Source organism: Athene noctua, chromosome 10 (genome assembly GCF_965140245.1).
Source record: "Athene noctua chromosome 10, bAthNoc1.hap1.1, whole genome shotgun sequence".
NCBI classification, from domain to species: domain Eukaryota; kingdom Metazoa; phylum Chordata; class Aves; order Strigiformes; family Strigidae; genus Athene; species Athene noctua.
Window position 1 is genome coordinate 18,261,092 of NC_134046.1, and position 26,134 is coordinate 18,287,225.

At 39.0% G+C, this 26,134-nt stretch overlaps 1 protein-coding gene across 3 annotated transcripts in view; it reads right to left on the reverse strand.

Annotated features, from left to right (window-relative positions):
* Positions 1 to 2,549: 2,549 nt before the first annotated feature.
* The window catches only part of SFMBT1 (Scm like with four mbt domains 1), a 79,687-nt gene continuing 56,102 nt past the window's right edge, over positions 2,550 to 26,134 (reverse strand). The window contains exons 7-22 of one of the 3 annotated variants that reach the window (XM_074914366.1): positions 25,199 to 25,296; positions 24,123 to 24,224; positions 22,756 to 22,906; positions 20,960 to 21,042; positions 18,907 to 19,033; positions 18,099 to 18,212; positions 16,627 to 16,669; positions 15,281 to 15,345; positions 13,701 to 13,840; positions 11,764 to 11,873; positions 9,912 to 10,087; positions 8,977 to 9,155; positions 8,752 to 8,787; positions 8,542 to 8,643; positions 7,915 to 8,043; positions 2,550 to 7,057 (exon numbers count right to left, since the gene is read on the reverse strand). In XM_074914366.1, the coding sequence (XP_074770467.1) occupies positions 6,917 to 7,057; positions 7,915 to 8,043; positions 8,542 to 8,643; positions 8,752 to 8,787; positions 8,977 to 9,155; positions 9,912 to 10,087; positions 11,764 to 11,873; positions 13,701 to 13,840; positions 15,281 to 15,345; positions 16,627 to 16,669; positions 18,099 to 18,212; positions 18,907 to 19,033; positions 20,960 to 21,042; positions 22,756 to 22,906; positions 24,123 to 24,224; positions 25,199 to 25,296 (1,796 nt within the window). In that variant the 3' untranslated portion in view covers positions 2,550 to 6,916. Of the gene's footprint in view, positions 7,058 to 7,914; positions 8,044 to 8,541; positions 8,788 to 8,976; positions 9,156 to 9,911; positions 10,088 to 11,763; positions 11,874 to 13,700; positions 13,841 to 15,280; positions 15,346 to 16,626; positions 16,670 to 18,098; positions 18,213 to 18,906; positions 19,034 to 20,959; positions 21,043 to 22,755; positions 22,907 to 24,122; positions 24,225 to 25,198; positions 25,297 to 26,134 lie in introns of all 3 variants that reach the window. The other 2 variants (XM_074914367.1, XM_074914365.1) reach the window with 2 other exon arrangements.

Here is a 26,134-nt window from a genome sequence, read left to right on the forward strand (position 1 = left end):
AAGTACGACCCCAAAAATGTTTAAGTCTACCAGAAAACTAAGCAGAGCACATGAAGCAAGAGTTGTTCAAATTAATGGCATTTGTTGCATCTATCTCACAAATCCACCTACGTGACTGTCTTTCCTGGCAAGCGATGCCAAACAGTATCGGCACACAGCAGTGAATTCTCTGATATTTAAGCTGTGCCATGAATGTCTGGAAGTTGCAGCTAGAAAAAGAAATGCTCTCAATTCTCTGACTTGAAGACCACACAGCCAAAATTCACCATCCAGTGCCTCTGCACACCGTGTCAATGCTCCTCTGCTTTGAGCTGCATCAAAAGCAAGAGTTCAGGAATGCAAATAGTTACCTAAAAGAAGGGGGCAAGGACCAAAGCAGGTTGCTTGTTCTCCCCCTTGTACACAGGGATCACAGCCATCAAGCACTGCACTTCAAACAGGGACCTGACCCTATTTACCTCAGGAGCAGTTTTCAAGCTTTCAGAGTTGATGCTGAGCATCAGATGTTCCCCACACATACCTGACATGGACACTTAAGACTGGTTAATGATTGATCTAACGCTTTTTTACACACAAAATTTACATTTCAGACATGAATCTGGAAATACAACTTCAAGGGCTTATGCCTTGTGTTACTCCATATTCCATGCTTTAAAATACATCATTCCTCAAAAACAGCTCTTCAAGGGTTTTCAGCTCCTCGTGGCTCCTATAAGCCCTTCTGAAACCTGTAGCAGACAACAAGACACTGCTGCCTGGTATGTGCTATTCACAAGCCTTCAGACTTCTTTCAGGTAGATAGTGCTCTGTGAAGGCAAGTAAAAGGTTTACATTAAATCCTATATATTTATAGATGTTTAAAGACAGCATTAAGCAAATCAGTTTCATCCTACTCCTATATATTTTCTGCACCCAGTATAAAATCAGTTCAAGACAGCCAAAATGCAGCCAACAAACAAGTGCCGAGGAGCACACAAGTACAATCTGTTGGAATGTTAAGTAAGGAAACAAGAACTTTACAAGGCTGACCCATTTCTGAAACATCCTGTGGACCCTCATGTTATATAAAGAAAGCAGAGCAGCTCTTTCCAAAAATTTCGACTCACTGGGATAGTGTAAACCTTTACAAACCATTCAGAAGGAGCAGCATCATCTGCAAGGTTTGCTTCGGATCATACCAAGCAGGTCCTTATGTTCAAAGAAAACAGTTAGATGACCCTGACTGGTAGTTTCTGTCCCCAGCGCCTGTATATTAGCTTCAGCATCCTGTGAAACAAAATCTGTTATCTTAGAAGGCGGCTTAGATAAATAGGACTCCTGCATTTGAGGGAACTGTATACAACCTAGTCAAGCTCTTAAAATGAAGCCTGTGCAAGTGGTATTTTCATGGTCTGCATTTACCTTTTATGCAAGTAATGGAACATAATATACAGTTTTCCCCACACTTCTGTAAGATGTAAAATTGCTCATGGTAAGCAGCAGTATTTACCGTTATATTAACACTAAAGTCTTCAGTAACAGTTTAAGTATATTTTTTAATTTTCTTACAACCACTTAAAACTGTCATATACCACAAACTTATGTACACTATTTACAGACAAAACAAGCAAAATATCCATCCAAAATATTTTTTAAAAAATCCTCTGATTAAATTGTTACACCTGCTCAAACAATGGTGGGACTTAATAGGCATATTTTCTTGTGCATGTTTCTCTTCCATGTAGTACTTCAGTCTCACTGCATATATATATATTTTTAAAAGTTAAAGAAAGGTAAAACAACAAGCAGAAGGGACACAACACAATAAGCATTTAAATCTTTGTTTAAGAACAAGCAGCTAATTAAAAAAGGCAAAATACAGGAAAAGTGCATCAGTTCCAATGAGTTAGTATAAGAAAGAGGCCCACGGGTGGAGGGCTGGTACCCTTTAGGGTAGAGTCTCCTAGAAGACCTCTGATTGTCTACAAAGATTATTTAAAATTTATTTTAAACAGAAATTAAAAAAAAATAAATGAAAGAGTAGAGGAGAAACATGACACCTCCAGAATTTTTTTTTCCATGAGGTTTCTTGGAAAGTGGTGCTCAAGAGCTTTCAGTGGGCAAGAATTCATTTGTGCCCAGACCTCACTGTTCATTCATGCAACTTGAGTGAGCTGTCCCCGTGTTTCAAGCAGAAGGCCCGTTCCTCTTGAACTGTGCAAGGCTAGAGGACTTCCACAGGCTCTGTGCCCATGTCTGTGCTAAGTCAGTTAGACCTACTGCCTCTTGAATTTTGTCAGTGCAAGACCTGCTCGCTTCCATGGCTTAAAGCTGAGCCAAACACTGCTGGCTTTGCACCCAACAGAGTAACTTTGTCTTCTCATCAAAAAGTCCATTTATATGTCTGGTGCATTTCAGAACAACAGATGTGACGTTGAGGAAGCTAGAAATGACCATGGAGACAAAGTGTCACTAACCTACTAATTTTTGCTATATTTCATACAGATTTTTTTTTTTTTATTATTATTTTTTTTTTTAGAAAAAACACATAACAATAAAAGAGGCTTGTTTTATCTGGTGTTCCCAAGTCCCACTCTAATCCTTCACCCAAAAGGCTGCCTTTGAAAACAAGGCTACATGCATGTTTGGGGAAGGTCGGCAGCACTCTGAAATGGGGGTTCAGCACACAATCCCTTTAAAATGGAGCCTTCAGCCAACATTTGAAGTCTCCTGACAGAGGAGTCTTTGTGCTTAGTTACTTTTAGGTAATTCGAGCTCACAGTAGGCAGTAACCAGTCTGCCACTATGTGACAGGACTGGTTAAGGAGTAGGTTTGTATAGGATCATTGTATTTTTGGCTTTCTGGTAAGGCTACTTCATCTAGTAACTTCTCCTCTAACAACAGATTTGGTCCAAAGGTATCCAGTCTCCAAATTGAGCTTGACAGTTTTGAAGCATATTCCATTACATTCAAAAATCTTGCAAGCCACTTTGCTTTTTGCTAACAACGTACCAAGTCTTCGTACTTTAACAGAAGAATGGAGTGCTCAGTCCAATCAACTGTAAATTATATTTACATTTCCGTGGACTTAGCAGCTAAATACTCCTTCCCTTCTTTAAAGCATCATTGGAATTGAGAACAAACACTAGCAAATCCTAAAGCAACAACAAAATACTGCTGAAAGTTGTGACAAGAGAAAGTAATCTCAACCACTCCTGAACTCTGTACGTACTGTTTCCATTAATCCCAGAAGAGACTGCAAACACTGCTGGAGTTCTATACAACACACAAATGAATCTGCCTTTTATTTCATTCCTCAAAGAGCAACTCTCAGAAATGTTTAGCGTTAGAAAAAAGTAGTCTTCATTCACCAATATCAGTGCTGTACCTTTTCTCTTCTGGAAGGATTGCTTTCTGTTTAGGATGGACTGCGAGCTGCTCATGCTTTGTGGGGGATAATTCTACCACATTAACCTTCCATGACATTTTTGGAGGTCAAATACTTTTGTTACAGAATCCTTGTGTTGGTGCAGAAAGCACAATATGGTGACTCAACAGAATCTTTCTGCCTAACACGGCTAAGCTTAGCACAGAGTACAAGTGCCACATGGAAGTACCACCAGGTTTCTAAAGCTATGATGTGCAAAACCACGACTGTACAATGCCTATGAAAACAAGCTAGAATACAAACCCTCAGTGGGTCAGTCAAGGGTAGTTGCCTTTTACCATCCACATCCACAGTACACAAGGCCCAGTGGAGGGCTTATTTTCTTGTACTGAAGACAACTGCAAGACATCACTGCCTTTCTCCTCGACTCCAGCATTGTTGTATCTTATCGTGAATGATATGGTAGAGGACAGCACAAATCCCTGAAACCTAAATTACTGCAGTCCCAGCAACTCCTGCTGGTGAAACATCAGTATCACCCAAAGCCAGGATTCAGACATCAGCTACACAAAATCCAGTTTTGAAGAAACAGAGCAACTAAAGCAGCGCGTGAGCATTTCAAGTCATGTTGGAATATGGTGAACAAATATAAGTGCAGTTGTGTCATCTGCCACGCATAGAGAAAGAGGAACTTGAACAGAGTCAAGTAGAAACACCATCCATCAAGATAAAGCCCCAATTATCCCTTTTAAATCCAGCAATAAAAGAGTGCATTTTTTCCAGGAAACAGAGTGTACAGTACCCGTGTGCAGCATAAAAATATTTCACAAATAATGAAAACATCCCTTTTGAAAATCTCAACAAAAATAGATCCCATTGGGACCAGACTGTCAGTGCCTCCCAAAACAAGGCAGAAAAATCCAGCCTATAAAACATACCAAAGGTGACCAGTAAGTATCCCACTAACCTCTGAAACTGCTGACTGCTTTATTTACTGAGAAAAAGAAGTATGACATTTGTATTTAAAACCCTAGGCACCATGTTAACAGGTTCACTAAATTACCCTTTAAGCTCTGTTCTTTCCTGACAGCTACTTAAAAAGACATCTATCTGTCCATGGGGAAGGTGGAAGCAACATCTCTTGGCTATGCAGGTCAATTCTGCTGGACATCAGTGCAATAGAATTCTGGAAACCCTGAAGAATGACGAATATGATCCAAAAGCATCATCTTCCAGCCCAGAAGTTCTCTGCTGGTCAAATTTCTCAAGACAAGACGCTGATAGCAAGGCAGCGTTTTTTTCAAAATTTTTCTCAGGCCTAATGGTTTATCACTGAGCTTGTCCTAAGGGAATGGAGTACAGGCAGATGACCTAAGCACAATATGAAGAGACAAAATGGCCACTTATTGGCCACATGTCTGCTGTGAGAAAGAAGAGTCATTTTGATTTCAATTTAATTATGTTTCAGGCTCTTCTAACAACTTGGGAGAAAAAAAAGTGTCCTAGCTACACTCTGCCCTCCCTCCATCAAGAATACTCAGCTAGTAAACAGTCTGTCTGATATTTACATTTCAATTTTGGAATGGAAAAAAAATTATCTGATTTTAGCACTTTTCTAATAGTTCTGCCTTGACTAGGCAGTTGTTCTAAGGGGCAAAAGAAATAAACACCAGTTATTTAGTTTTGCTTACTCTAAAAATTTTTCATTGGAGGGAACTCCCCCTCAACACCTATGTGGCAGATACAGACACAAACTGTGCAAGCTCAGCTCTTAGCTTACAGACTACCTCCTCGCTGAATCCTACAGCTCATAGCATCACAATAATGGACCACATTAGGCTGAAGAGATGCTTGAATCAATCCATTTGACCAGAGTAACCAGTGTATCAGAAACCAGCAAATGCGTCTTTCCTAAAAGAATTCCTGCAGTAAGAACCTTCCTACCTCAAACACCTTAGTGTACCAGGGGCTTTCTACAAAAATATATCTGCATAGGAGATAAAGGCCCAGGGCTGCACCCATAAAGCTCCTGCCTGTGCTCCTCCAAATACTCTGAGAACAGGCAGAGTGAATGAATGCAAGCCAGCTGAAACCTAATGCTTATTTGATGCAGATCTTGAGTCTGATGCAAGTTTCCCCACAACTTTAATGAAAAGTAATGTAAGCCCTGTTACTTAAAGTGTAAAGCACAGGTCTACAGCAAGCAGTTGACTGGGTTTTATTACCCTGGAAAATTAAAATCAGCAGTTCATCCTAACTGTGGTCTACGGATGGAACTAGATGTCCCTCTGGTCCTTTTCTCTAAAAAAAGCACACAGACTCCTTCCCAACGTCCCACATTTTCACCAAGTCCGATCCTGAGCAGCTCTAAGTAGTTAAAAATACAAAGTCATGCTCATAAGATAGTTTCCAGTATGCAAACACTGGTGGAGCTAAAGTTGCAGTCCTCTATTGATCGCAGTTTCCTTAGTGTATTCTCTAAAAAGATGTTCAGGTAGCAAAGCAAAAGTCTGCTGACAGGCTCTGTGTACATGGCCCAACTGTCTGCTATAAGAAAAAAGAAAATAACTTCACACAATTGGAAAAAAAAAATAATTATCTGACAACCAAAATACAGAAAATGCAGAGGCACTTTCTCTTTCCTTTTTTCCTACAGCCCATCTGTAAGAGAAGTGCAAAATAATTACGTTTTCTGACATCTGAGAAAAAGGTAACATCCAGGTTAAGTCTACACAGGTTTCAGCTAAAGCTTTGGAACAGAAGCTCTGTATGCTGATACTGGTTTGTACTCCTGACATGCCTACAGAAGAGAGACTGCTGTGCAGCTACAGACAATTTGTGCAGAAGTAGTTCCCTCCCTTTTTAGTTCATCACTTCTACTGTTCAGGCTACAGAGGTAGTAAAACAAAACAAGAACCCAACAAGAACAAAACAAAAGACCAAAAAACAAACAAAAAACCGCAAAAAGAACCACACTCTTGCTATACTGTACATTCAGAACCCTGTGGCCACTTCGTTGTCCTAACAATGAACAAATTCATTAAAAAACTCCTAACATTGACACACGAATGTGCAAAGAGCACATTCCAAAGCCAGTGCTGTGGTAAAACAAGTGTTCATCCACAGGGAAGGAAGGGGATTCTGTGAATCATCAGGAACAGAGAAAGGTTATTTCTGGCAGCCTACATGCTAACGTAAACAGGATCTGTTTCTCCTTTTAAAGTTCTGTGCCAACAGAACTATTGAAATGTCATTTCCCACCAGAGGAGACTTTTCTGTATCATTAAAAAATACATTAAAAAAAAGGGAACCATAGAGCAAGAGACTATTGTGTTCCCAAGCTGGCAGCTGGTAGAGTAGCCCCTGTGTTTGCATTGGCATTTTGCTCCAGATGTTGTATTCCCCTTGTCAAAGTGAAAAACTGAGGCTGACAGATGCTTTTAGGTCACCAGGACCTCAGTTTAACTTCATTTGGCTTTCCTTGCTAGAGAGAAGGGAGCATGGTTTTGTAGTTGTGCTTCAAAGGTCCACTTCAACTTGGCTGCTCCTCAGTTAGCAAACTGCTGGTAAAAGGCAAGTTTGACCCTCTCAATGTGATGGCAAAGTTTAATCGCTGGCCCAAGCTTCAAGTCCATACACTCCTGAACGGTGGGCAGGGTCAGCAGCAGCAGTGCCTGGCCATCGATTTCCTGTCAGAAGACAAAAACTCCATAGTGACTTCGCATTTTTATTTTCCCTGCTCCTTCAGCTTTGCTGTAATTTCAGATTCATGACCATTTGTGAATTAGATGTTTATTTCATGCTACTCCAGGAAGCTTAAAATTTTTTCTCACAACAAAGTAACTCCTTTCTTAAGATGTCAGCTCAAATTCACTGGCTAAGGACAGAATCTCATGAGATGCTATTGTAAAAAATCAACCTAACAACAGAAACCATGGGAATTTAATGCAGAAAGTTGTTTTACCTAACCTCTATAGAAACAGAGGTTCTAAAAGAAAAAGTACATCTTCTGGAACATCTACCACAAACCATACTCATCATTAGTTCTAGTACTACAGTTTTGGTAGATGGTATTTTTATGGGGGGTTTTATGGCAAATTTTAACCAAGATGCAAGTACAATGTTAACCTGACTCATGCTGGTACTCTAGTTGTTGTACTTTGTAACACAAAAACATTCACTTGCTGTGCAGCTGTACAACACCTACAGCTAGTCTGCAAAATAGAAAATATTTATAATTTGGAAAAGTCAACACAAGTGGAAAAACTATCTCCTAGAAAACAGGCTCCTGCTTTCATGGTGCTTAGTTGCAGGCCTTCTCTATAGTTTTGGGATTTGGATGCTTCACAGACCGAAACACACTTCACCAGTACTAAGAAACCTGAAAAATTCTGGTCGTTCCCTTAAGTCTCCTCTCCCAAACTACAGGTTGTGCATGTGTTTGTTTCCTCAAAACCCTATTATGAAATTTAAACTAGCTTCTTTGTGTGATTCAAGGACAAGGAGCAAATTGACAGACTTGACATTTCAAGACAGAAAATGATACCTGATCAAGGAAAATTCTTGCCAGTGGTGCACAGTCAGTGGATTTGAGGAATCGTACAACGTCAGCCACACTCCATTCCAGAGGGTTACTGTCCAGCTGCAGCTTTTCAGCAGCTTCCATCTTTATGTCCTAGACAAGCCACCCAGCACAAAAAGAATTCCCAAAATATTACATATGCAATGGACTAATGCTCCCCTCTACTCCCCTATACTCAAACATTCAGCTGCCAAATAAAGCTCTAATGAGAGCTCAAATTGTAGAGGTTTCTTGGTTAGCAGAGATGTGCAGAACAGCATTGTGCTGAGGGCGGAGGCTATAATATTTTTAGAGACAGTAAGAAGGGAACTAAAACCAGGATTTGGTGAACACCACATCACTGCTCTGGTTGAACCAAGAGGAGTGCTAATGGAAAGCTCACCGTTCTGGCTACAGCTTTCTGTTTAGTTTTTATTACAGTCCTGTAATACGACTGCAATAGAAATAATGATTTTTAATTATTCTGTAGTATCTTCACAATGGTAACAACAGCATTTTATGAAAACACATATATGATGGTGAATACTCCCAAGATATTTGTGCTTGCCCAACAGTGAGCAAGCTAGAACAGAAATCTACATTCAAAGTTACCTTTGGTGAAGGAGGTTTATTTTCATCATCAGAAAAGGAAAAGGTCCTGAGCTTCCTCTTCCGCTTGTCTCGGTCCTGAGCCAGGGAATGAGACAGTTCACTCTGTGTAGGAGAAGATGACAGAGATTTCTTCTCTGATACCTCTGATTCCTCAAGCAATTCGTCTTGGTGCTCTGAGGTACTATCCTCAGTCAGAGATTCTTCATCTACCTCATCCTGGTCATCATCCTCTTCTCCTCCACTGCCCTGAAGAGGTAGGAAAAAAAAAAAAGTGACAAAATAAAAAAAAAATGGTAAGTTTAGGACAAAAGCTACAATTGCCACCCATTTGTCAGCTGTAACCTGAGGTTACAAGGAACTAAGAGTTTGTTGTTTCAAATGTAGCTGGTCAAAAATCACATACCGCATCACTTAAAGTTGTTGGCAGTCTCATACCTGGGGAGATCCAGCTGGAGTGTTATCCACTGAAGCAGAAGAACGTTTTTTCTTATGAACAAAAAAATGTTTTCGTCTCTTCCGTCTTTTATTTGGTTTCTTCATGGCTACTTCCAGGTTACTGTGGCCACCCGGAGGCCTACCTATCCGCTTGTTTTTCCGCTTTCCATAATAGTGTGCTACCAGAACAGAAGAAAGGAGCACCATGTTGAAATGCACCTTCAGTGTCACTGCTTAGGTTTGTCCATCATCAGGACTGGAAAATCAGTAGAAAGACATTTCCCAGTTGAAATCCCAATTCTGCAAAACTTCACAATGATTATGTCTATATTTTCCTCTTCAATTTGGTTTAAGGAAAAAGAGTTACTAACCAATTTTATTTGCCCTAAAAAGATTTACTTTATCTCTGAGAGGGCCCAAATGATCAGACTTTATACAAAAATCATCAGCCACAGACTTGGTCCAACTTAATGGAGCTTTTTGTGATGTTTTGTAGTTTTTAAACATGACCTCAATGAGCTGTTTGTTCTCACAGTGTAAAATGGTTGAAGTTAAAGAAAAACCTAAAAACCTAAGGAAAAGAGCTTGAAGATGTTTTATTTTGTTCCACAAAAAAATGGTAAAATCAATTACAATGCCACTTAAATTATATCATATTAGAGTCAGTTCTTGTCCCAAAAGTTGTCTTAAGAAGATAAAGCTTTAAGCACACACCAAAAAGTGAAGCCAAGGTTCTAACACTTACTACAGAATTAATTTTTCCTCCCCTATACACTAGCACATGGATATTTTGTAAGCCTGTGTATGTAGTGCTTGAGCTGCGACTTGTGTAAACAAAGCCATGTATTTTGGATTCCTTCTGGAGGCAAAGCCAGAACAAACCAAAATATAACATCCCAAGTCCCACCCTGGTTTGAGTTCAGCAACCTACTCACTGTATTTAGTCTTTGTCAGGACAGAGCAGTTCTCTGAACACTTATCCAGCACCATCTGTGGGCCAAAGAGGTTTGGACAACATTCCAGCTTGATGCATGTTTTTCTACAGAAATCTGCCACCCGGTCTGCTGTCCTCACAACCTCCACAGTTGCACGGTAGCTCTTCCCTTTGTACCTAGCATTGAAAATATGGTCATAATTCAGGAATCCTCTAATTGCCAGGATAAAAGTACTTCATTGAGAGGAGGTGTATGAGAATATTGTCTTGAGATCAAACTGAGGGAAAATCTGAGCATTGATGAACTTTATGGACTGACAAGTCCAGGAAACAGGTATTCTTGTCTCTTATGACAGATCCTCAGGCAAAGAAAAAAAGCCAGCATCAGAGAGATGCCTGTAGTACCAAACAAATACTGAGAGGACTATCCCAGAGTTTAGATGTTTTGTTTTCTTTGTTCACTAATGGCTTGTGCTTTCCTTGTTTTTATGAGACTGCAGAAGTGTCCACTGTCATGTAGACAGCTGGTTCCTAAAACCAAGATGGAGTGCACCAATTCAGCTAATAAAGGTAACAGCAAACAGCTTCTAGTGAGCCATTCTATGCGCATACTATGGCAAACAAATGAACTACTGTCACATTTCCAATCAGCTTTCATCTAACTGCAGAACAATTTGTCAGAACAGTCACTTGCCATGACTACATATACTGCTCCTGTTTGATTTAAATTATGAAAATATTTCTTTTTTTTTCCATCATCCTTTCCATGACACTGACAAAGCTACACTGAAATATCTGCCAGTCATTCATCATTCATTTCTGCTTTGTTCTCCCAGCACAGCTACTGGCACATGCTGATATCTACTACGGGTGTCTCAGGCCTGCAAGTATCCAGTTAACGCACTGAAGAACTATGTCATCATAGTCCAGATATCCCTGGTGTCACTACTGTGATAAAAGAAAGCACACAGCAACTTCAGTGAAACCATTTTTTTTTTTCCCCTCTACTATTCAGCTACATCTATTTACATTGACCTTTCATATGATCTTCCTGTTGTCCAAATCCAGAGTAATCCCTTCAATACATGGAAAGGTGGGGTTTTTTTTACACATGAAACTGATCCAACAGAAGAATTACTGACATGTCCAAAACTATGTAGGAAAGCTGCTACAGCACCTTTTGAAAACCTGATCTTTAGTACACAAACACAGTGACATAACTACAAGAGTATCACCGGACTACAAAGGAATATCTGGAATTTTTAAATATATGCAGATATGATCACTGCTTTTTTCCTCTGCACAAAATAATCTTGCAAAGAAGCTCCAACCCAAAAAGCTCAGTGGAAAGCTAGGGAGTGCTTTAGGGTAGGTTTCCACGTCAGGCCATTTCAGAGCACTGCTATAACTTAATTTCAGAGGAATCTTCCTCCACTGAGAAATTTGTGTGGAAATGCCATGGAAGTCTGAGAATCTTCCTGAGCAGTGTATGCTTCTGCTTTAAAATACTGACAATTATCTTCAAGTGAATTAAATTATCTTAAACCTCACATGCAGTGTATCTGCCAGTGTATATGCTATGTTGTACCAGTACCACACCATCCTTACTTGGCCACTAGCTGCTTACATGCCAGCAGCAGAGCACACCTGGCATATTAAGGAGCATTAAAATCAGATGCACTTCACCAGATACTCATGAAGAAATTTATAAAGATTTGGAAGTTTAATGGCTGTCAGCATCTTGATATGCTATAAGCAATTTTTCCTTCTCTGAAATGTGAGAATTTAAAGCATAGACTGCAGAGAACATTGCCGTTGGGATCAACTAAGCAGGGAACAGGACAAGAATTTACTTGGCTTTTAGGGTCTCTCCATGCCCATGCCATGCAGCTTCCTCATCCAACTGCAGTTCTCGTAGGACACGGCTAGGTTTGTAAGCTGCGTTGATCAATAAAGTGAGAACCTACATGAGGGAGGGAAGAGGAGAAAATACATTTAAGTTATTTGTACAATAAATCTGTTTTAAAGTGCCAGGGTAGAACAGGAAATTACCTCTATTCATCCAAATTATCTAGCATCAAAGCACTCATTCACAGCAGGATTACAGATAGCTCCTGATACTGCCAAAATGAAAACTAAGAGCAGTTGACACTTTGGATCTTGCCAAACCTTCAGAATTTGTCTGCAGTCTCGAGTGCATCTAGCAATTTCCAAGTCATTGCCCTTGAATTACACATCACTAAATTAAACTCTGGGGCTGAATACTACAAAACTATATAACCTTGGGTAAATCTAAGCACTTATCTTAGAGATTGTTTGACATGTGAAGATGTGCCAAAAAATGCTGCAGGATTTTGCTGCCTTCCAACCTGCTACTTGCTACAAAAATCATACTGCAGAATCTTAAGCTTTCCTCTGTTTTGCTTTCATGAACCATGATAAGGCTATAATAAGAATTTCTCTGGTGCTGTAAAGTAACTCAAAGTTGTGAATAACCTGAAGTTAGCAGGGGACAGTACAAAATGTGCATTCAAATTGTATTTCTTATTTTCAGTATATGCTTATTCCAAATCATTCCCAAATTGGTGGATCAGAACCTCGACATAACAAACTTGCAGCTTCATTCCTTCTAATGCAGCAGTCCAGAAGTTTACAATTCAGAAGAAGAGTATTAAATATAATGCAAGTACCAAACTCACTCTAGGACTCATACATTGAGCAAGAGTCATAACTGAAATGAATACAACTAAGCACATTGGTTCAACTTTTAGCAACACTCGGCATCTGTTTATTAGCAGGATTTGTGCATATTTTATGCTTTCAGGCAGTGAAGCAGCATTTAACCTTCAAGGTTAAATGAAGCTGCCACAGAATTTCACACTTGTTCTTTTGGAGTGCTTACATCAGAGTACTGAAACTTGCAGAAAGGATGAGGTAATTTTCTGCATGCAAAAATGGAACTTTTTCAATAATCATCTTGACTCTTGTCCACTGTTGTTTGACAGCATGTCTGCCAGAAAGTCTTTCTTAAGGTCTCTCAGAGTTACGAATCCTGCATTTAAAGTGGTCATTTCATGAGAGCTCAAAGTGTGCACACATAGTTATGCCTTGGGTTTCAGCCTCTCTGGTCAGATAATAACCACTCCATAACCTTTTTGGAGATTTCAGAAAAATAACTGTTGCCTTAAAGTATCTGTAAATTTGCTGTGAAACACCTTCAGGAGAAGAGGCTCTTTGGTACTAAAGAATAGCCTCTTCCTCCCTCTTCCCCTCCCTCAGTTACATTAGAAAGAAAAAACACAATTTCATTTGATCTTTGCAAATCATATCCAACTTATAAAACACAGAGAATTCTTTTAATTTTCCAATTACTGAAAACAGTTTGCCATTTCTGCTACGAAAATCTGTATTTCCTGTTTTAACATCAACAGTACAAACTGTAAAGGAGTTTTGGGATTATCTGAAGTTAAATTCTGTTAATTAAAATTGAAGCATTTATTACAGCTATAAAAAGATACTAACTCCTTTGTGGTAATTACAGGTTACTCCGTTTTAACCTAAAATAAAAGTTTAGCAGCAGAAGGCTGACTGTAACTCAGATAAATGAGAGGCTTTTACTCTTTCCAGCCATTCATAAAACAGTCCATGATTTATGCTTGATTTTATGCAAAAACCCCTCTTTACTCATTATCATCTTAAATTTATTAATTACCCATCTATAATTAGAGAAAGACTCTAGCGTTTATAATAACACTGCTATATGCAGGTCCACTATGTACAACCACCTCACCTCTTTGAGAACAAGAACACAGTTCCCAGGTCCCACAGACTGAGGAAGCTCTGCAATCCTGCCTTTGTTAAGGTAAGGCCCTGAGAAGCACCGGTGGTTGAAGTAGATCTTTGGGCAGCAGTACTTTCCATTAATTACCACTGAGAAATGAGAAAGCAAAGATTTAAATCACATGCTACAAACTCTCCAGCAAAGAATGACTTCTTGCAGTACATAACATTTTACCAGCTGTAAAAAAGGAGGGGGAAAAGTCTTGAATGACATGATTTTGGGGTAGTTTCTGTGTCACATTTACAGTGACAACATTAGGTATTTGATGTTGCCAAAACATGTCACACTTTATGTGCATGCTTGCAAATTGTCAAACTACATTTATCAGAAAAGAAACATTTCTTCCTCGCTAGTCTGATGCTTCATGGTATTACACCAGTGAGAAGAGGCAAGAAGACAACTATCCCAACTTTTTGGTAGCAGAAGCACTTCCTACACAACAATCTCAGATAAATTTCCAGTCCAAAACTTCTCCAGAACTTCTGCTACCAGAGAAGCTGGCAAAGTTATTCCCCACTGTTCATCCTAAACTGCAGTATCACATTGCTTTGCATTTTTAGACTCTTTTCCCTCAATCATCAAACAAAAGGTGTAGCAACTGATGAAGTGACCTCTGATGAAGTGACATCAAGTTTTCTAAACCTATTAAACGGTTCAACGCTGCTCAAAATTAAAGTTATGTATAATATGTATTGCAATATGCTTATGTATAAATACAAAATTGCTTTACCCTAGCAGTATTGTAGTTTTTCTTGATTGAGCAACACTATCACTTAAAGATCTTAAATTCAGTAGTTGATAACTGGCAGAAACATAAATGAAGCCAAATTTACATTATGACTCTATTAAATGCCAATTAAAATGCTAAACAAGCACGAATCATTTCTATAAAGCGTGCATTTGGTGCAGCTTCAGATGTGCATTTCACTGTACAGAAAACAGCAGAAGAGGCATTTTGTTGCCAAACAGATCGATCTGTATGACTGTTTCACCAGCAGATGTACTTATTCATCATATTCATTCTTGCAACAGTTTAGAAAATTATTAGATTTCGCCATCTGGCACACAAAGACATTTACTGTTTGAATTGCTTTTGTTTATCATGATGATGAAGTCATAAAAAACAGACAAACCTGCTTCCCCAAGCTAGAATCTAACAACTCAAGAGCACAGATGCAGCATGCCTGTTATGGTTCTCCCAACATTACTAAATGTAACAGGTGACAATAAAAACATAATCTGCATAGGTCACAGTACACATTTGGCTCCACATATCTTCTGCTGGAGGGAGATGTTCTGGTGTAAAAATCTAATTTTCAAGTTTAATGCACATATCAATTGAAGGACACAAGTAATTGTATGTTTTTGTTTCATTCTTTTCTGAAGTTCAACAAATGATCAAGGTAAGAAAAATCTTCAAACCCCTCCTCTTCCCTCTCCTAACAGAAGAGGGTTGAGCAGCTGAACAGTGAGGCAGCTGAACTGTTACAGGATTTTGTCTTTGTTAGCCTGCCCACTCTGATCAATACCTGAGTCAGAAGAGTTCAGTTCCTGGTTCTTTAGTCCATCATGAACTGTCCTTGAAGACAAAATTCTGAAATGAAAAGAAGAAGATTGGGAAAAGGGACAGATGGTAAAGATAGTCACCTCTCAGTTACTAAAATCCAACCATTAAATTTCTTTTTTTTCCCCATCTCCAGCCTTATTAATCTGCTTTTTATACCTCCTCTGTTTCACAATAGTAACATGCAACAACTATCAAATTCAATTTCAAAAGGACTACTGTAATCCTACAGCTAGCAGCAATCCTTCCTTGCTTAAAGTATACAGACTACCATGCTGATAAACACACCACACAATGATACTGACAACAGTTTACATTTTCTGCCTCCTTTTAACTTTATTTCACATTTCATGGCACAAGACAGTGTACAGTCTTACCTTAGGCATTTTGAAAAAGATGGATTTTAAACAAAATACAACCAAAATGACTCAAGTACTCTGGTAAGAATTCCAATTACAAAACATGGAAGAACAGTCTGCTCAGTATTTTAGGAGCAATGAAAACATTGGCAGGACTACTGACAGCTCTGGTGTTTGTAAAGCTGCAAGAGTCAATAAAACCAACTGTCAGGCATTCTACTGAGCATTTTTGAGCAGGCTCACATGAAGGAGTTTCATATGCATGACAGAGAGTTTATAGACAAATTGTAGATATTAGGAGAACTCTCCTTTTTGGCTAGTCTGGGCCAAATTTAATCCTGGGAAGTAACTATTAGAAGTTCATCTACTAAATGATTCACACTGAAGCCAAATATGCCGATCAGCTGTGCAAAAATCACAGCTACATGTTAAGACAGCCACATTTTCTAAGCACGTTTACATTACAGAAACTGCATTATTTGGGAAGGGAATACAGACAAAAGGGAATCCAGTAATTGTTCCTATTAATCACCATTAAGAAAAAGGCTCAAGCACAAGCTTACAAACACAGTCTTAAGACCAGGCTAGTTTTTTCTTAAATGCACTCCAATACTCACAGATTATGCAATCTTTTAAAAATGCAAGCTCAGCAATTTCAAGCCCAGAACTTCAGTGACTTTACCCAATCAATAATTCAGCCAAGTTGCACTAGCGTTATTAAAAAATAAACTCCATGCTTTCTATCTCCTGCTAAAGCAGCACAAGAGGTCTTTTTCAACATCAACGGGAACTACCAGCATTAAGATAAATGGATTGTGGTATCTCTGAACTCTCAGTATAGCATTTCTGTAAAGCTAAATCGCCTCTAACGTAACGGGATTTACCAATTAGAAGAAGATGAAAATAAAACCCAAACTCAGCAAAATATAAAAGCAAAGATACTGTTACTTACTGTTTCTCTGGTTGAACTACTGCAATTTTTTTCTGCTTGTTTACTGAAAGGAGTAAGAGGAAAATATAAATGGCAAAGTATGGGAGGCAAGCAAACGAAACTTCTAGCACAATATATATACTAGACTCATTTCCTCTAAGTTATACATCAAAAAGAAGCTATGTTCAAAGTCACTGCAGAGCATAGCTGACCCATGTGCACTAGAGACATGCTGGCCCATGTAATTTGAAGTAACCCAAAATGTTTACTTCAACTTTCACTAAAAAGTCATTAAATCAGGCATGCATAACCCTAGTCTTCTAGGAAATCTCACCTTTTGTGCATCTTTCTTTGCATCATAGCTCCTAAACTACCTGTAATACCGGCCAAAAAGGAATGATATGATTTCCTTTTCAGCACCTAAAGGTGCAGAAACCTAACCAAAGGTTAGGTGCATAGACCTAACGCCACTTTACTGATGCAGTAACTTCAACACTGTTTAACTTTGAAATGGAATGTAATTAGCTGGTTAGGAACATACAAGACTTAAGCCAATTGCTATGGAGGAAAACACTGCTGCAACTAAGAAAGTCAACTAGGTGACAGGTCCACTTGCTAATTCTGGCTTTCACAGTCAGGTAATAATATCAAACAAGGTAATGCAACATGTGCCCCTTCAGCAATTTCAGGCTTTGTTCCCAATAAACTTCTGGATTTTTTTTTTAAAGCATCTTTTCTCTCAGAAGGTTCTCCCTGCCCACTTCCTCCTCTGTCCCTGGCAGTGCAGAAATGTCTCAAGATTAGTTTCTCTTACTTTAACTTGCAGTAAATGACAGCTCATTCAATTTTACAGTTTTATTATCTTACTTAATAAAAATTCAGGAAGTTCTTCAGTTTCTCTCACTCCCATTAAACTTTAATAAACAGAGCTCACTAGTTGAGAGAAGACACTATCTTATGCTAATTATTCATGTAGTTAAAACAGTAGGATTTACTTTTCAACATTTTGTCATTAAGGGATCATTACCATCTGGCCCATTTAGAAAGCTAGTCCCCCTATTTCAACTCCAAAATGTATATGCACCCAACACCATTTTGTTATGGCATTAATTTTACTTGCACAAGTGCAAGTGTAAAATCAGTACCCGGGTCAGACACACGGCAAGAACAGCTTAGACAAAAGCATAAGCACAAGCACAGGGGTGTGTGCATACACACAGAATGACCTCTTTATTGTGACTAATTGATCATTTCCACACACTCATACAGTGTGCAAGGGTCTCAAGCCAACACTGCCTGTTTTGGAGTTGTTGTATGGATTCCAGCTGGGCCTAACAGCCAGGGTAACAGTTGCACAAGGCATAGATTCTCTGTACATAGTGAACATTTCCAAATTCAGTGATACCAGCAATAATTCTGCAGTAGCCTGCTCCTGAAGGTCTTGCCATCTCTATCAACCCATCTAACCACTGCAAATAGAACAGAACTGATACCTATTGCTTTACGAGGAGGTCTGAGCTGATATCCATTCGTTTCACACCAACCCACTGGAAATATATTCATTGATTCCACGCTCACTATACAGTCAGGGACGGGCTTCATGGAGCCTGTTCAGTTTAGAGAAGCAAAAATTGAAACAAAAAAATAAAAAACCTCATTTGGTTAATGCTTGCTATATGTTTGCCAGTGAAGCTACTTTTACTTATGGTGTATCTGGAACACAACATCAATTGTTTACTCATCCCCTTTTACTGACCAGATTCTTTCCTGACCTCATTTGATTGTTTCTAAAGGCTGGAAATGGGAATTTGCCATCCATAGTTTAGCAAAAATACACAGTGCATAGTAAGTGCATGCTGATGTACTTCCAATCAAAGAATGGGATTATAGTGGAGAATGGCTGAAATAGGCCTATTTTATCTTAATGAAGAACCTCTCAAAGTTTTCTTCCCAGGTCTGGACAAAGCTTGCTCAGAATGCAAGTCACTACCCTTTGTAAAACTGTTACAAGGCCCTTGCTTTCTACAAGACACTGATCACCACAGAGTGCAACAGCCTAGCACTGACACACTGCAGTGCACAAATGCCATTTCTGCCTGGCTTAAATAAGCACTGCCACCCAAGGCTAAATGGGACACAGACAATGCAAATGGGTTTTTGCTGTGTCTTCACTGAGGAAATGGTGACTTGCTGTTCATACTCTGCATGCAATGAGTTTGCTCCAGATAATCCTCAGGTTTGATGATGGTACTACAGAAGAATCGATGCAAGTGCTATCCTCCTCTCCCACATCAGGCTTACCCTCCAGCTGAAGCCAGAGGTAGGAATCTTTCAACCTGGTGACTGTAGCAATGCAAACTTCTTCAGGATCAACTGGGTTCACAGCCTCAAGTTTCATATTCTCTTTAAATCCATGATCAGAAGTTAACTAGGAAAAAGACAGAAGACTTCAGTAAAATACCATCTGTATATCCAGTATCTGATACGAATAGCCATGAACAGGAGCAATAAAAACATAAAAACCTCAGTGTTTGAGTAACATAGAAAGATACTCACACCATCAGAGAAGATTTCAGATAATTAGCACATTGAAAACAAGTAAGATATATTACAAACGACAAAGTTTTAAAAAGCTCTATAGACAGACCTAGAAAAGAACATGTTAGTACATAAGGATGCTGAGACTCACTAAAAGGACTGAGTGCATTCTAAGCAACCAGGAATTCTCTGTTGCTTGCTGCCTAAGTGGTAAGTCTGACAAATAGTCTGACCAGGATCTCTATTCTATTATCCTAGTTTAGAAATCCACTTTACGTATGCAAATAAAATTCCTGCCTCATCCAAATGAGTTCTGGAAGACAGCAAAGGAAGCTTTCTTTTCATTTTACATTTTTTGGATAAGTTGTATTTTTACTTCACCAATTTAGTTCACATTTAGAAAAAAATTCCTAAAACATAAGCATGGATATTTATCCAGCTCTGAAGCTCCTGAATTAAAGATAAGAAGTAACAGCCAGACAGAGGACTCTTCCTCCCAGAGCCACTCTACAGCATAATTACAGGATCGATACATTACAAATTCTGGAACTAGCCTACAGTGATCAACTCTTCTCAGAAAAAGGATAATAAATTCAATGACCTGTTCTAAGATGTACAGCTTACAAGACAGAACGAGGGCAACAAGAATTTATAGCCAGCAACACCCTCCTGAAAAAATTATAATTATTAATTTTAATTTCTTCCCCAAGCACTGCAATAGCCCAAGTATTGTAAATGGAATTGGAAGGCAGGTGTTAATAGTACCCTTTTCTGCTTGACAACATATTGTGGTTTGGGAAGACAGCAATACTGTCACTGAACCAACAAAAGCCCAAAATCTAGCAAGTACTTCAGGCACTGACTGATTAATGTAAAATGATTATTTTGTTACTAATTTAAGATGACTTGGTATTGATTAATACAATTGAATGAATTTTTCAAGCTGAAAGGAAGGAAGATTGAAATAATACACTAAGTAAATGAAAATAAGGTCTATTAGCATGCCCTGTTTCCTTGCAGGAATTGCAGGAGTGCCAAGGATTGATGCTGGTTTATGACTATACCACAGACTCTTGCACATCTCAGTTTCACAAAACAATCATTTATTTTTGACCTTCTTTCTCACAACTGAAGCATTTGATCCACCACTTCCTTATCTAGGAAACTGGCATGCAACTACTTCAGTTCACATGCATTTGTACTCTATTAACTCTTCTGTTTCCTCACTTATCACAGGTAAGGTGTTAAGAGTACTCAAATACATCCAGAGGGGGGCAACAGAGCTGGTGAAGGGGCTGGAAGGGGCTCCTGTGAGGAGCGTCTAAGGACTCTGGGTCAGTCTAGTTCGGAGAAAAGGAGGCTGAGGGCTGATCTCATCACTCTTTACCGCTTCCAGAGGAGGGGAAGTGGAGAGGGAGGGGGCTGATCTCTTCTCCCTGGTATCCAGAGACAGGGCACGTGGGAATGGTTCAAAGCTGCACCAGGGGAGGTTCAGACTGGACATTATAAAGCATTTCTTTACCAAGAGGGTGGGCAAACACTGCAACAGGCTTCCTAGAGAGGTGGTTGATGCCACAGGCCCATCAGAGTATAAGAGGCATTTGGATAAGGCCCTTAACAACATGCTTTAACCTGGTCAGCCCTGAAGATGTGAGGCAGCTGGACCAGATGATCATTGTAGGTCCCTTCCAACTGAACTATTCTATTCTACTTGGAAAAGTAATTTAAGTCAAAAACATGCTAAAGGTTCTTCTCTCTGGAACCAAGAATGTCATTCATATAACAGAAGAGAGATTTTTCTGCAAGAGAACCTTACCGAAGGGAAGCAGCTCTGGGGAGCTGCCTCAGCACCACATTGTTTGAGGTAGTCTGCCCAGTCGAAGTCCTGCCCAGGATAACCTAGGTGAAGAAAAAGCAAATGGGTTCGTTTAACAGCATGAGACTCATTTTAAACTGACATGAAGTACAGATCACCAAAATCTTTTTGGGTCACTCCAGTCTGCCAGCTGACTAAGGCTTCACCAAGCCATGTGAGGTCAGCCCACAACAGGGTTCTCCTGTATTTGGGATGACCTCTTTATTTTCATTGCAGAGGGACTTTGGGCCCTGCTCCACCTCAATTCCCACTTTTAACTTGAAATGGCATGAAACTAAATGTGACTTCACAGAGAGCAACCCAAAGCATAAATAAAGTACATCTGCTAAGCAGACAAGGACAGCAATTGAGACATGGGGAAGTGTTTACACCATTTTCACAGGGTACAGATGAAATTTGGGAAAAGTTTCTGCAAGATTACTTCACTGATGTCATGTCAGCTCTGAAACCTTTTTTTTTTTTTTAAATAGAGCACTCAAAATGTGCACAATACCAACATATTACTCTCTCAAAAACGTGTTAAATGCAAAGCCATTAAAGAGAGCATTTAGATGTCCTAAGAGGCTCATCAAGTTTGCTAACAGCTGTAAATCTGCAATACATGTTTGAAGGGAAGAGTCTTAACATGGTGTCCATCAGGAGACAGAGCATCTTTCCAAGAAAAAGACGAATTAAATTCTTCTTGGAGGAATACTTTGCTTCCCTGTGATCTAATAAAAAGCAAATAACTGAAGGGAACTAAGTGCAGAAATGTGCTGCCATGATAGTAACTTAGTATTAACATGACAACCTAAAAACTGTGAAGTTCAACTATCCCTCAGAAAGGGCCTAACCTCAGAAGTACCTATTTATTTTTTTCAGTTTCATCAGTACTGGTAGGGCTCTTGAGACCTCCCACAATTCAGAATGCCCACTATTTCCAGGGGAACTAGGAGAAGTTAAGTTTAAGATTTTTGTCAGCTCTGGTCACATGCCTAGGAAGTAAGATTTCATATTTCACATGCAAAATTCTAGGTAATGCTGCCTCAAGCAAAGCCACTTTTTGTACCTCAGCCAAGGAAAGGTAAAAGACAAACACCCTATGGACTTTGTTCCTCTGGTGTCATAAGCCGCTAAACCAAAACATTCCAAATAGAGTGGTCATGAATAAGAGTATTGAGTCCCTGGTTTTACAATACAATTGACATTTCCATTTTGAGAAAATGAATAAATATTTCAGTAGCTGAGGATCTCTCCCCTATTCCCTTACATCCTGAAGCAACATTTCAGCAATCTGCTACCTTGCCTGATAGGTCCTTGAAAAAAAACCTTCATTAACTTCTAAGTGGTAAGATATTAAAAAAATTTTTAAAATGTTGGATAAAACGCTCCATTTTGACCAGAAGCTAAAATACAATGCAAAGTCTATAGGCTTCTGATATCACGTTAATTAATGCTGAAATCAACATTGCCTTCAGCCCTGGAACACATACTCCATTTGTCCAAGTGTTCAGGTTTTTATGCATGACCAGCATCCCCAGCCACTGTCATCTTCTCAAATCCAGACACGTACCCAGGGAACTTCAGTTTCACTCCCTCAAAGCTCCTGTTTTGCAGAATTTGATCTTTCTTGTTCTTTGCTTGTGCTGCTACATGTAATTCTTTTGCAAAAGTGCTGTCCTGATCACAGCACTCTGGGGACTGGCAATCTACTTCCTTCAAGGAGGAGCGAGCATGACAAGCTTGCACAAACTTACCTGGTGGGGGACTGAGATGCAAGCCATTCTTCAGACTCCACTGCACAGGGAAAATACCAGCACTGTTGACATGACAGATGTAAGACTGGCTGGTTGTACGGTCTGGTCTCAAGTCATCAATTTCTATCATGAAGTAGTTTTCATTGAATACCTGTAGTTAGCCAAAAGAGAACCATGTGGTCTTGTAAGTAGCAGATTCTGATCCACTGCTCCCTCTCCCCCATTTTGATAATGTTACTAAACAGCAACACTGCACAATGGAAACCCTTTACCTTGAAATACTGTGAGGGTTAAAAAAAATAATTAAAAGATAATCTACAGGATTCATAACCCAGCAGACTTCTCTGTATTATCTGGAAACTTAACAAGAATAAACAATACTACTAATAAAAGGTAATGTACGAGCACTTAAAAAATAAGGTGATCAGGTGCTGTACGAAATCTTCCTATGAAAAATGCAGGGAAATTAGAGTTTGTGGTCTTACTACCATTCTGTAATAACAAACTTCTTATTTCAACAACACTGAACTGTGTCCCAGGATAGACTGTCACAAGTTAAAACACTATACTCTTGAAGTAACGAGGAGAACAAGACAAGCAAATATGAAGAAAAGTAAATTATTTTGCTTTGCTTGGAACTGGTTGCACCTTCTAGTAACAAGCGAGCATCTTACTTGAAGAAACTGTATGTTAGAGTTTAGAAGGGAGAGACCACCAAAATGTAAGGTATATTGAGAGACTATCTGTTCTAAGGAAGAAGCAACAGTTTTTGGAAAATACATTAAAAAAGATTTTAAAATAATGCTCTGGTTTCATGTTGTATAGCAACATTTTGGTTTACTACCTCAAGTCAGGTCTCTTTAGAGCCTTTCACCTGATCACTAACACAGGAAGATAGAAGTTGCTCAAAACATGATTACATTGGGAAGTTTTCATTTCAACTTTTACAGCCATGTGTGGGCCCTTGTTTGAAAATCAGGCCACCTAAATATCAGAGCTTGTATATAGTAACGACATAACTTTTGCAAAAACAACCCCCCCAAAATCTATCTTCAACTGGATGCTCAGATTATGAGGGATAACATGTAATTTTAAAAATCTGGATTTTACAATATTAGCCATTTGATCTTTTGAGCTTGAATCTTTATGGAAGTTTTCCCCTCCATTCAAATCCAATGGCTTCACCACCAGCTGTTAAGATTTTTTTTCACAGCAACCTGCCCTCTAAGGAAGACATACAAAATACTTTATATTCAAATCTTGAAGTAGTTTTCATATGATCAGTTAGTGAGAATTTCCTGAGCATTTAAGAACATAAGTAGTAGTAGAACTGAATCTTAGCAGGACAACTTAAAGAACCCTGGTACCTTGAGAACTGTAGCAGGAGAAATTACAAAAGGAGCCATTGGGTCCACAGCTTCTAACTTCATGCCTTCAGAGAATGAATGCACTCCAATCACAGGTTTATCCTGAAAAATGATGTATCAGTGTGATTACCAGCCCTTCTCCATCATAAAAAAGACACACTTTACACAATTCAACTGAAGGGGATAACTTGAGATTTATTTAGTTCATTCTAAGAAATCAACATGTCATAGTACCAGCAACTTCTTTATAAATGAAAAAGCCAACTATGCTCTCTGAGACTGACAATTTTCTATGATTTCTAGGAAACTGAGTCCCCAAGACTTCCTCCTCTGACATTCCACACAGAAGCAATGTTTCACAATACAGAGTTGCCTGGTAAATCAATAGAAATGTTTTTTCCCCCCCTAACATTTGAGCTACACTAAAAGAGAACTATAAAAGTCTCCATTTTCAGCCTAACAAAAACCTGCAAAACAGAGCTTCTGCTCCAGAATTATGTATACCCTGCTCTGTATATGACCCAACACATCCAAGAGCAACAGCACTTCTTATGTGGGTCCAAACAAAGCTGAGAAAAATGGACTAAGAATTGAAGGACTAAATTTACATTCCTACTTGTCAAGATTGATTTTTTTTTAAATTTCAATAGATATATATTTAAATTCAGACTCATTAGTAACATTTGGTAACACTCAGTATGTAACTATAGTTACACTCACGTGTAGCTGTATCAGGTTAGAGATTAGATGTTACACATGTTAAACTTTTCAATGTACTCACACAATTAGAGTGACTGTAGTCACTCTGCACTCCTCTAGAAGGACAGTAATCAATTTGCAAGACCAAAGTGGTGAACAACTGGAGATACCATTATAAAGGATCAGAACCAGGGATTTTTCCCAGTATGACAACTAATGGCTCACATACTTGTGATGGGTGCATTGTCTAACTTAACAAGAATTGTACAATAGTATGATTATTTTTTATTATTCTTACTTTTTTATATTAGAGGGAGAGAATACAGCATTTTCATTATATCATCCACAGCATTAAACTACACATATTGTGTCTTCACCTTAAAGAGATCTGTAGGAACTGATGACTCCTCTTCCTCCTCTTTAACCTGCTTCAGGATCTCTTGCCAATCTGCTTCACTCTTCAAGGACCTAATGGCTTGAGTAAAAAGAAAGGAAAACAGGGAATGAAGTCATCTTCCTCCTTCTTTTCCTTCAGAATACATAGCAATGAAGCCAGAAGTTTGATTTGTGCTCCTCCAACTGCTAAATTTGTATTTGTTCAGAATCTGTGCAAATACCTCCTTTCTTAAAAACTTACTGTTTTCTTTGACATTTTGATATGTTATAAAAAGGGACTGAAGTCAAGCAACACTGTATCACCCATATGCTACCCAGTCTAGTTTTTCCGAGAAAACAGAGATCACATCAACACTAAGGAAAACTTCTGGAGAAAAGTATGACCAGAAAACAAATTCCCAGATGGGTAATGCTTGCTTGTTTTAGGCTTAAGCAAGCAGAAAGTTCAAGAAATGTTCCACAAGTCTGTCCCAGCTGTGTAAGTTACTCTTTCAGCATCCGTAATTGCAGACCACACACCTCTCTGTAGAAGAGGAACTACTTGTACCTGTGAGTATATCATAGCTCTTAGGTAGACATAAAAAGGAAACAAATCCAGTAGCTAACTAATATTTTTTAAAGACATTATTCACTTAAATAACACTGTGAGATTCACACATCTAGTGTCTGCCAGCAATTTGGCATCTCCCTGTTCACAATCTGCAAAGACTGGTGGAGCCCTAGAAAAGGCAGTATGCTCAGTCATTTCAACAGAAATTGGTTTGGTTTCTTCAGCATGATTTCTTCTTGCTGTAAGGGGAGAACATTTAAAAAACCCCAAAACCGCAACAAAACCAACTGCTCTAAACAACAGAACTTCCCCAACTCATAGCACAGAGTGTGCCAGAACCTTAGATGTATACCTGCCTTTGCAGAAA